The 11,298-nt window shown below is 42.9% G+C and overlaps 1 protein-coding gene across 3 annotated transcripts; it reads left to right on the top strand.

Annotated features, from left to right (window-relative positions):
* The first annotated feature begins 718 nt into the window (after positions 1–718).
* Positions 719–9,636, top strand: GEM (GTP binding protein overexpressed in skeletal muscle). Of its 3 annotated transcripts, none has more exons than XM_071737954.1 (5): positions 719–954; positions 2,638–2,980; positions 6,001–6,077; positions 6,545–6,749; positions 8,388–9,636. In XM_071737954.1, the coding sequence occupies exons 2-5, from the start codon at positions 2,647–2,649 to the stop codon at positions 8,663–8,665; spliced, it is 894 nt and encodes a 297-aa protein (XP_071594055.1). In that variant the 5' UTR covers positions 719–954; positions 2,638–2,646; the 3' UTR covers positions 8,666–9,636. The 3 variants fall into 3 exon arrangements, with proteins under 3 accessions (XP_071594055.1, XP_071594053.1, XP_071594054.1); XM_071737952.1 differs by having other exon boundaries at positions 745–883; positions 8,388–9,065; XM_071737953.1 differs by having other exon boundaries at positions 745–883; positions 6,004–6,077; positions 8,388–8,799.
* The last annotated feature ends 1,662 nt before the right edge of the window (positions 9,637–11,298 follow it).

Here is an 11,298-nt window from a genome sequence, read left to right as displayed (position 1 = left end):
GGTTTTGTGGCATGAACACTATAAATTAATCTTTCCTAATGTACTCTGGACAGAATCAGCACCGTGTGACTCCGACTTTGTGCAGATTTTGTGTGTTCTGATGTGTCTTTGCCATGATCCAGTTGGAGTAACACTGATTGTGTAGCTGGATGTTTTTTCAAGCCCCTGTTGGTAAAGGGCTGCAGCAGAAGTGAGAGCTGATTGTGCTGTTTAGGAAACTGGGTGCAGTCATTTGGAGGGTGACAGAAAAAAATAGGGTTGTATTGATTAGATTTTATTTTTAAAAAACAAACCAGAATAATATTCCTGTCTTTAGGATAATTGAAGGTATTACTTAACTATTTAATTCTATAGAACATTTTGTCCAGCAGGGGGTTAAGTATATTTTGTAGACAGAGAACATAATACGTTTACAGCATTTTATGCATTAATGAAACTTATGTCTTTGTTAAAATATTATTAATCTTGCTAACGTTTGAATGAAAAACTGAGTGAGGTGAAATGACATGGATTATTTTGTTTTTTTTCCACTTTCCTGTTTTCACCATGCAAGAACCAAATGTGTTTATTTTACTGGCAATATTAAAACAATCATATGATTCTGAGTAAGTCTTTTGAGACTGTTTGCAAGTTTCTGCTCCTCTGCGTGTCTGTTTCCTCCCAGCTGGGGGCTGGCTGTTGTATGGAAAAGGCCAACCACGTCACGGAAAAGCCCTGTCTCTGATCAGATGGGCTTAATATAAACCAGGTTTGCCGAGAAAGAATTAAAGAGGCAGCCCCAAAGCAGGAAAGGATTTACTTCGGCAGAGCAGCTCAGAGCACCCGCCGGGAGAGAAGGGCAGAGCTCGCAAAGGACGTGGTTGCCTGGAGGAGCCTGGCAGAAGTAAGGCAGCCTTGGGTCAGACACAGGCTTTTCCTGACACTGCTAGAGACCCAGACAGCTGGAACTGCAGGGTGGGGTATCAAAATCAGTTTCAACTTGGGACATAATTTGCGATACGGACTCGGTTTGGCTTTGTTTAATGAAGGATGATAGTTTGTTAGGGGTGAAATGATAAAGGGTTAATGTTTGCAGCTGTTTAAGAGAGTGAATGTTTATGCTGGTTGTGAGTTTGGCTCTCCTGTTTGACTGAATCAGAGGTGGCTTTGCTCATCTGGACTTTTCAGTGGAGGAGCTGCAAGGAAAAAAATGCCTTTTAAAATTCAGCTGCAGAAAATATTTTTTTTGTCTGTGAAGCAGACTTTGCTTGGTTCCTGGTTTCAAGTTGAGGTATATTTCTTGCTGGAAAAGTTACTGTGACTGGCACTATGCAAACCATCTAATTTGGCTGCTAGGTACTGCGCATCACAGAGAAAATATTGTGTATGCAGTAAGAAGTTCAGATCATGTGTGCTTTTTCTGTATATTTCTTCTATGTCCTGCTGTGCATTTATTCAAAGAAGTTTACAGACAGTTTTGTGAGAAGAACAGTTCTTTGTGAGAAGTTCAGTTGCTTGGCTGTACTTTCTTCTGTTCATCACCTATTATTCAGCTTTGAAAGTTGTTGGGTGAATTTTATGCAGAGTTATGCGCTTTACTAATATGGAAAAGAGAGCAGAGAAACATCAGATATATTGCAAAAGCAAAATGTCTGAATAAGTGTCACTTTGGGAGCTGGAATGCGTTGAAGTAACTTTCCTAAAAATGGTAGCTGTTGGCCCCTGAGAATGACATCACTGTCCTCTGCCTCCAAGCAAGGCAAAATAGAGTTTGCTGAGTAAAATGTAATTAAGAGCCATGCTTAGATAAGAAGAGTAAACCTACTTAGCTGATTGTGCAGTAAGTGAAGTTGTTGATTTACTGTCTCTAAATTTATGAGCTTTTTCTCCCAGCTCTGCCTTCTGCGGTTGCCAGAATTTGTAGGTCCTCAGAAAAGTCACTGGACTTGGCTGTGTCCTCCCTACTACTAACCAAAAAGCCACTGCCTGAAGCAGTCATTCATTGTTTACCTGGATGTAGACAAGACCCCTGTCCAGCCCATCATAGCAAGACTTGCTTGCATGTCTCTTCCCTCATATCAGGGTCGTCTAAGGGTGCAGTGACTGATGCCCTAGGTGCTTTCCCAAAACTTTTTGCCCTCAGCTAAGACAACATGAAAGGTGCTGTACACCCAGATGTAGTGGGAGCTGGGGAAAACTGGGACTGGTGCCTCTCTACTGCCAGTTAGGCAAAAAAGGATGGGGACCAGTACCTGTGGGTGCTGCTGGTACTGTAGGCTGCCTTTCAGCAGGAATGCAGTTCCCATGTAGGAGAGCCCTGGTGAATGCTGCCCCTTCCCTCTCCTTCTGGGATACAGCAGTGCCTCACTTTCTCCAGGGCTGGGCTGCACCTAGCAGGTCTGTGAGCTTGTAAAGGCTAAATAAAGATAGGATTTAGGGTGTGAGGGTGGTATCATCCCTAGGAAAAAGCCTCTGACTCACTATGTTTCTTTGTGTACCAGTAACTACAAAAGAGTGCAGAAAGTCTAATGCTCTAACTCTGGTATACTAGAGCCCTGCAGAAAAGCAGGACATGCTGTCTTTAAGTTAAGAAGAGGGCATCAGTGCATTTCTAAATGTTTTGTGGGTAATGCTTGTGATTTCCCTATTTTTCACTAGGGGTAAAAAATGACCCTCAACAACGTTACCATGCGTCGCACCCACAACAGCAGCCTGCAGCAGCAGCAGCAGCGATGGAGCATCCCTGCTGATGGGAAGAATCTGCTGGTCCAGAAAGACTCCAACGAATACAACCCACAGAAGAGATACACCATCAGTCCTGATGAATACTACAGAAGGAGCTGGTCCTCAGAGTCATCAGACTCTGTCATCTCCTCAGAGTCTGGCAGCAATTGCTACCGGGTTGTGCTGATTGGGGAGCAGAGCGTAGGGAAGTCCTCGCTGGCCAACATCTTTGCAGGGGTGCACGACAGCATCGACAGTGACTGTGAGGTGCTGGGAGGTAGGTGTTTGTGTTTGCCCTAGGGGCTTTATGTTTGCCTGCAATTAGTAGTAATTGACACAGAAAATCAGAGGCCATTTAGTCAAAAGCTGAGCTAAAAACCATTTGGATCTGATCACCAAAATGGATCCAACACATGCATCTCACTTAAGAAAATGACAAAGCAAGATGAGTAAGATACATGCCAACCATGACTGAAAGTCTCTGAAAGAGAACAATTCAGGTTCTCATGATGCTTCATTTCAAAATACCTGTTGGAAGCTGCCTCATTGCTGCCTGTGATGATGCTACACAGAATGCTGGTTCAGCTGTCATGTTATCTCAGCATTTATGTCACCACTGTCTCTATGGGGCTGACTGCAGCTTTCTGGGGAGAGAAAAATCCTGAAAGTCCTTGTGGTCTACAAGAATCAAATACTTATAAGTAACATCTAATAACCCACTGGGGTTTTAGGTGCTCCAAAATATTTGTCATTAGTGGCCATCTCAGTCATTCTATATAAACTTAGGACCTCAGCACAGGCTGTATGGAGTTTGGATAAAGTATATCTACTCCTCATTTCATGTTACTTCCACAGCATGGGTTCCTCTAGGGTAAAACCAGACTAAGGTCCTTCAGCAGTGTAGGAAAATTCCTATTGCCCACACAGGGGGAAAAGACAGAAGCTGTAGGGTTTCTCTGAAGCTTCTCCTTTTGCTGTCCTCCCCTGCTTTGTTTATGATTACAAAGTGGTCTTTAATCCCAAAGATCAGATCACGCAGAAGGTGAAGCTGTGGTGCCAATCCCTGAGCTATACTATGTGTAAGTTTTACTTCAACAGAAATCCACTGTGGCTTTGAGGAGTCAGACACTGTCACTTTTGGAGGACATGAAGGTTGCTGACAGGTTTAGCTCATGAACATTCAGAACCCTCCTCAGCTCTCCCATATCCTTCCCCTCTCCCAGCTGTGCTCCCTTGGTGTGGTGGTGCCAGTGCTACCACAGAGAACTTTTGGGCTTCTCTTTCTGTCCTCAGTGGAGCACAGGCAGGACAGGTCTGTACCCAGGATTTCATACAGCACCAGCAGGAGGAAGGCTGGATCCAAATTTTCCTGACTTGCTGTCACAGGCTGGGGGCACAGATCTTTGTGCCTTTTGGGGGACTTGAAATTCACCACAGTGCAGTAATTTTGAGTAGGTTACCCAGGTGAGCCTTGTCCTCAGCTTCTACCACTGACTTTACCTGTAATCTCACTCCTCAGCCTCGAGTATCTCTGGTGAAACATTTCCTCATGCTGCACCAGTGGTATTACCACAGGACTCTTGAGCAAGCAGTCAGAAAATGCAGCTGATTTGCTTTGCACACCCTTGTCAGACAGCTTTCTTCTCTTCCACATGAAGCCATATGGTTTCCTCCTTCATTCATACTCCTGGCAATATTTCTTGGAGTGTAGCACTGACAGATTTTCAAGGCCATGTCTGCTGAGGGATTGGAAAACTTGCTGTTGTTTTATCTCTCCTTGTTCAGTGTCAACATCAAAATAAGCACGAGATGAACTAATTGCTCACTTTCAGTGTGTTTTGTATCTTAAGGAAGTTCTTTCTGATTAACCAAGGTGCACTGCTGAATATATTTTTGAGGAGTAGGGTTCTGTGTTTTTAGCCTCTCCATGTGTAACACAGTGGAGAATTGGCCCCTCTGCATGTTGTCCTCTGCTGAATATGGAGCTTGCTCCCATTAAGCTGCTTGGTCCTTTGAAGAAGCTCTTCTCCAAATTTAAGCTTGTAAACTGGAAATTTTATTACCTGAGAGGATGGTTTCAAGGCAGCCAGCTCACAGAGGGAATGCAGTGGCTTTTATGGACTGGTGAACACAACTCTCCTGCTATTGGGCCTGCAAGGGAAAATGCTCCTCTTGATTAGTTTTGTCTTTATCATCTCCTTATCTTAAGATACACAAAGCCTGTCTCTTTATTTTTTTTTTTCCTATTATTTTAACTGCTTAATATTTCATTTTTCTGCATGTGTGTAGATTCCTGACTTTGAGGAAAAGCTCTGATTACAATTGAGGAGAAAGTTCACTCCATTAATGGCTGAGAGAAATATTATGAGGCAAGGGTTAACACACAGACCCATCTACAGGGATAGAGTTAGACTCCTTAAACACTGCTGTGAGAGGGGTGGTTTGCTCAGGAGCCCAAAGCCTGGCATTTTTCATTGAACAGCAGTACAAGACTAGAGATGAGTTCAAACCCCATACTGCTCATACAAATGTTCCCAGAACTGGGAGAAAGAAGGAAAATTAGTATTTGAAGAAGCAGCTAGACTGAGATTTCATAGCAAGGGCTGATCCAAGTTGTGAGTGAGAACAGCCCACCCCCCCAGTCTAAGCAGAACTTTGTCTCATGGCATTTATAATCTAGGTATGAATTTCTGTGGCCTCAGTACGAAATAGCAGAACTTTTGTGGTTTACTGATTCCACTGCTTTTTGACATCAAAGATTATGTGGGAAACTGTGGAATGGGAGAGAACACTCAGCCTCTCTAAAACTCAACAGCTCTTGTCTCACGAAAGCTTTTCCTCATTGCTTGGTGGGCTGTTGGCTGTATTGCTCTCAGCAGCAGTGACTGTTCACCCGTGAACTGTCCCTGCTAAAGTGAAAGCAAATATTTTCCATTACTCAGCCTCGCTGGACTCTGCTGCTCCCATGGGGCAAATGTTCAGTCTTTGGTTATTTCTTCCACTGGTTCTATTTTCTCTCTCCCACATAAGATAAAGAGAATATCAGCCAAAATAATGAACATTGCATTTCCTGATCTTTCAGCCTCCTTCATATATCATGGAAAGTAAGACAACCAGTAATGAACAGAGGGCAGGTTCAGTGCTGATAGGAATGGGGAAAGAGCTGAACGTGAGCCAGCATAAAAAATGGTTCAATAACTGGAGCTGTGAACAAATGATACATGTTTAACTACTTGTTTTTTATAATGTACAAGATGTCATATAATATATTTCCAATCTTTCTGGTTTTCTTTCTAGAAGACACGTATGAAAGAACCCTGATGGTGGATGGGGAAAGTGCGACCATTATCCTGATTGACATGTGGGATAATAAGGTACTTTAACTTGTTCTGGTCAAACGCCATAAGAATAGTGCATATGAATGACCAAAGTAGGTGTGTTTTGGGAAGGAAAGTAGGTGTTTTCCACACTTCAGAGTTAGGGAAAATATGGTATTAACCTCACGTCTACACCAAGCTAAGCATGCCTAACAGCCCTGCTGTGTGAGCCTGAGAAGCTCGAGCCTTCTTTATTTTTTTAATGATAAAACATTCAAAGCATTTTTCAGACTGTGTTCATTCCAGACAAAATCCAGCACAATTAATTATTTGGGGCAAGTTTTACCCTCCTTTGTGGTGAAGTATTCATACCATCACCTCATTGGAATTACTTTTAGTATAACTGTGATTCAAACCATACCCATTACAGCTACATTAGGAATGTTTTTGGATTCTCTAATGTTATACCTTTTAAGTTAAATCTCCTCTGGGAATAACGATATTTGACTGTTTTGTTTGAACAGCGTGAGGGAGAATGGATTCGAGAGCACTGCATGCAAGTGGGAGATGCATACTTGATTGTCTACTCCATCACAGACAGAGCGAGCTTCGAGAAGGCCTCTGAGCTCCGAATACAGCTCCGCAGGGCACGCCAGAAAGAGGACATCCCCATCATTTTGGTTGGCAACAAAAGTGACCTTGTCAGGTGCCGGGAAGTTTCAGTGGCAGGTGAGAAAAATGATGAGGGTAAAACTGATGGAAATGTTAAGGGTCATCTAGTAGCTTTTGAACAAAATGTAGAGCTCTGGCTGAGGGAGTCTGCTGGGATCATGTTTGGCAATAAATGAGCAATAATCCAGCAGAGGATTGGAACAGAGGGCAGAGGACTGGGAGAGGTCTTCCAGGTCCTTCAGCCTCTCTGTTACATGTCAGATAATTCCTTTTCTAAAATTAAGAAACAAAACAAAAGCAGCTTCAAATTTATCCCCTCCTCAGTCCCTTGTGTAGAGACCGCTGTGGCATTGGTAGCTAGAAACTCTTTGGGCTTCCAATATGTGCTTTTGCATAAGGTCTTTAGCCCTCTTTATTCTGTTGCCAAAGATTATCTTTTCATTTAACCAGTTATCTGGCCTCCCAGATGAATTAAAATTCATTCTCATAAGTCATTTTGCTAATCTGGGCAGGCACTGGGCATCTTTCAGGAGAGGTCTTCTTGTTGCCTTGCTTTGGGATGCTGAAAGTCCTCACTGCTGCATGCAAGAGAATAACCAACCTGTGTCACTCTCACAACATCCCCCAAGCCCCAAGCCCATAAACAGGAATAGAGAGACTACTGGGAAAGCTGCTGTTGGCTCCCAAAATCTGCAGTCAGTAATATCTATTCTTGGACAGTCTTTCATGAGACTTAGGTGACACAGCATTAGATGATCTCATTTTGGTCCGTCAGAAACGTAGCTTCTTCTGCTTGGTGTTTTCTTCTCTCTGCCTCCATTTGTCTTTTCTATTTCCCAATCAAATTAGGATTTTTATTTTTTTTTTCTACTGGGGATATGCATAGTTTCTATGGCCTCTGTCACAGTTGCCCCAAGGGAAGGGTTTGAACTGAGGTAGCTCATGGGGAGCCAAAGGATGCTTATTTGCTGTCTCTTCCTCTGCCTCACTTGAAAAATCTTTTGAAATACGGCAGGTGCATTTTAGCCATCCTGGTTCAAAGTACATGGCAAGACAGAAGACAGAATAAATTGGCTTATGTGTGAAAGACAGCTGTCAATTTTATCTTAGGTTCACATAATGAACGATCAGAACTATGATTTCAGATACACCTTTAAAGCTGTAGGCATAGTTCTGCCTTTGTTTAAGGATTTTGTACGTGCATCCATTCACACCAAAGCTGCTGCTCTCCCAAGACCTTGTTTGACAGCCATGACCCAAGGAGGAGGCTGGGCTCTGCCTCCCACGGTGACATGAGCTGTGCTGTGGCGGGTGCTGTCATCACCCTTTAATGCAGATGATGAGGGAGTCTGCAGTAAGGTGAGGAGGTGATTGGAGTCACTGCTGACCTCCCAGCCTCCGAGATGGTCATCCCCAGATCCCTTGACAGCTGACAGGGACTGGGCTTTTCCTGGAGGGGATTCACCCCTCCTCTTTGGGAAGGGATTGTGACACAGAGCAGATGAATCATAGGCTAGCAGGCGGCATGAGGTGATTAAAGACTTATCCGTGCCTATTTTAGCCTTGAGGAATTCCCCCTGTGTCACTGCCTCCCCACACATGGCCACCTGCGGCTGCTTTGCTCCCTCCCCCCTCGCTTGTGACACTGTGTGACACTGTGACACTGTGTGACACATCCACCTTGCAATTTTGCAGAGGGGAGAGCCTGTGCCGTGGTGTTTGACTGCAAATTCATCGAGACCTCTGCGGCCGTGCAGCACAACGTGAAGGAGCTGTTTGAGGGCATCGTGCGGCAAGTGCGGCTCCGGAGGGACAGCAAGGAGAAGAATGAGAAGAGGTTGGCCTACCAGAAACGGAGAGAGAGCATCCCCAAGAAAGCCAGGAGGTTTTGGGGAAAAATAGTTGCCAAGAACAACAAGAACATGGCTTTCAAACTCAAGTCTAAGTCTTGCCATGATCTATCGGTACTTTAAGAACGCTGGACCTTGCCAGAGCTTGTGGCATTTTGTGGACACACTCTAATTATGTTGTGGGACAATCAATCAATCAATCTATATTAGATTGGGCTATCAAAGTGACTTAGGTTCACAGCTGTGATTGTGATGATACGTGCTGGCATATGAACAGCACAGTGCATGGAAATATCTCTCTTCCTTGTATTTTTTCATTAGTTTTAAAAAAAAAAGTGTAGACCAGAATGACTTGAAGTTATGCAGGGAAGTGTTCTGGAATATACTTGTTCTTCCTACTCTCGCCTTTGGATAATAGCATAAGAACCTTGAGCCATCCTGATTTGAGAAGTGAATACTACACTCTTTTACTTTCTCTCCTTCTTATTATTATTTCTTTTTTTAAAACTGTGTAAAGAATTGAGGAACTGACTGGGGATTGGTCCTTTGCCAGTTGGCTGGTCAGGCTTGAGCACCCACAGCTGAGAAACCTGCATTTTTGTAGAATAGCCACCAAGACACTTGTTTTTTTGGTATTTTTTATTTTATTTCAAGGATTGGTTTCAATGAGTTTGAACATCTCCTGTTTTGAAAATATTTAAAGGAAAAATACTATATTCAAACAATTTTTCCTCTTATATTTTCATACTATGAGACTGTTTAAAAATCATACTAAAATTAAATTTCTGTGCAAGTTGTATCAAAGTGCATCAAGTGCAGGATGCCAAACCTTTATAAATCACTTGAGCTTTTTTAAGAAACCACATGGACTTGTTTCATCCAGCCTTGGACTTCCTCTATGCCAGAGCTACGCTGATTTATTGTTGTGCAAAATAACAAGCATTTTAATGTTGAGGGGAGATGTATTTATTACCAAGTTTCTTAAAAGAATAATGTTAATTTTATTACTGTTTTCTATACAATATCTTTTTTTTCAGATATGCAAGTTTTTACTTACATGCCTTGTAATAAAATGAATAAAATATATGACTGCCTGTGAGCCTCAGCAGGAAATCCCTAAGAATTTTTTCAAGTTGGGAAAATAGTTTGAATGCTGCACAAGATTGTTATATGACAAGTACAGCAAGGATTCCTTTCATCTCTGAACACAGGATACTTAGCAACTCAGAATCACAAAGCAAGAATCATCCACAGCCCCAGAGCTATGAGGCCATGGTATCCCTCATGAGCAAATGGGCTTGTGGTGACAAAGACAAAAATAATTCATTCTTAAGAAAGGTATTTGGCCCTCTCTCTGAAAATACTTTAGAAACTTAGATGAGTACCTTTACCCCAATTTTGGAGGCTACAAAGTGAAATGCTGTATTCTGGGATAGCGAGCAAGTAGCTGCCATGATGTTCGCTAATTCAATTACTGTGGGGTATAATTGTATTATTTTCCTCCAGACTTTGCTGGTTTGGTTTTTGTGGGCACACGACAGAGAGTTCAAGGTAGAGTCATTGCATTTTTCCCACAGATGGCTCAGAAAAGCCAACTCTGCAGCCTAGCAGCTCATCTTCCTTGAGTATGAAGGCAGCAAAATGAAACACTAATAAGGTGTGAATTGGCTTCTCCATCTCCAGCTCCACAGCTCTCATGCAGCAAATGCTCTGGAAAGGAGGGAGTTTACTGAGTGTTTGCCCAAAACTGCCTCTGCTGAAGGGATGAATTCAGCAGTTCTCTAAGGGTAAAACATGATGGATGACTTTGTGCTTATGCAGTCTTCAGAACTCCCTGGAAGGGAATTCCTGATGTAGAATAAACGGCTGGTGAGAACAGAAAGCAACATTTTGAAAGGAGCACAGACAAGAACCTTGCTGCTGGATTTGAATGAACTCTCTGGAGTTGTCAGCATGCAACTTCAGTTCAAGCCAGATCAATCTTGACAATGGTACTCACTCTGGTACCAGTTTTCAGAACTTTTCAACTCTCAGAACCTTTTCCCCTTTCAAGAATAGAAGTAAAATCTTGTAAATGAATCAAATTTTTACGTTAATTTTAAAAAACTGGAAGTATAGCTGAACAGGGCCAGCACATTTCCTTAGTCTAGCTATGGATCCAACAAATCTGCACCAAGTAGGTTTTGAAGGTACACAAAGTGTCCATGTTGATCAGACAGCCTTTAAGAGGTAGGAGCCATCCATGCTCACAAGATCATTGTATGCACAGATGTTATCATAAAAATTTGGTGTTAACTAGTAACTTTTCACTGCCTCTCTCATCTCCTCCTGTGCCTTTCCAGGATATCAACATTTCCCTCTAAAACATACTGATTTTTAAAAAGAAATAAACAGTGTGGTAGGCCCAATCCTCAGACATGCCACAGGCTGCCACAAAGAGCTGTATGTTGGTCATGTATAACATGCCCCTACACCATGTTTTTCCCATGGCCAGGGGGAACAGACATTGCTGCAAGTCTGTTTTCTGCTGCTGCTGCTGGACCAGGGCTGATCCCTCTGAACAGCACAGCACTGCCTTTGGAGCCAAACCATTTAAAGAGCTGCATCCACCTTTCATGTTAAAGTCAACATCCTGCTGACCCTCTTGGTCCACCCTGCAGGCTCCTGGCTTGCCCTGAGTTTTCAGCAAGAGCATGGAGGAAGCTGTGGGGTAAAAAGCCACCAGCAAAAACATCCCCTCCATGGTGTTGTTGCTT

The sequence above is a fragment of the Heliangelus exortis genome, chromosome 2 (assembly GCF_036169615.1).
Source record: "Heliangelus exortis chromosome 2, bHelExo1.hap1, whole genome shotgun sequence".
NCBI lineage: Eukaryota > Metazoa > Chordata > Aves > Apodiformes > Trochilidae > Heliangelus > Heliangelus exortis.
Note: the sequence above shows the minus strand (reverse complement) of the source record. Positions and strands in the feature narration are given on the sequence as shown.

What these genes read in the sequence shown, in the direction of transcription:
- GEM (XM_071737954.1), top strand. Translation starts at nt 2,647, where the DNA reads ATGACCCTCAACAACGTTACCATGCGTCGCACCCACAACAGCAGCCTG. An exon ending in TTGACATGTGGGATAATAAG is followed by an intron (nt 6,078 to 6,544) that starts GTACTTTAACTT and finishes TTGTTTGAACAG; the next exon opens with CGTGAGGGAGAATGGATTCG. An exon ending in CCGGGAAGTTTCAGTGGCAG is followed by an intron (nt 6,750 to 8,387) that starts GTGAGAAAAATG and finishes GCAATTTTGCAG; the next exon opens with AGGGGAGAGCCTGTGCCGTG.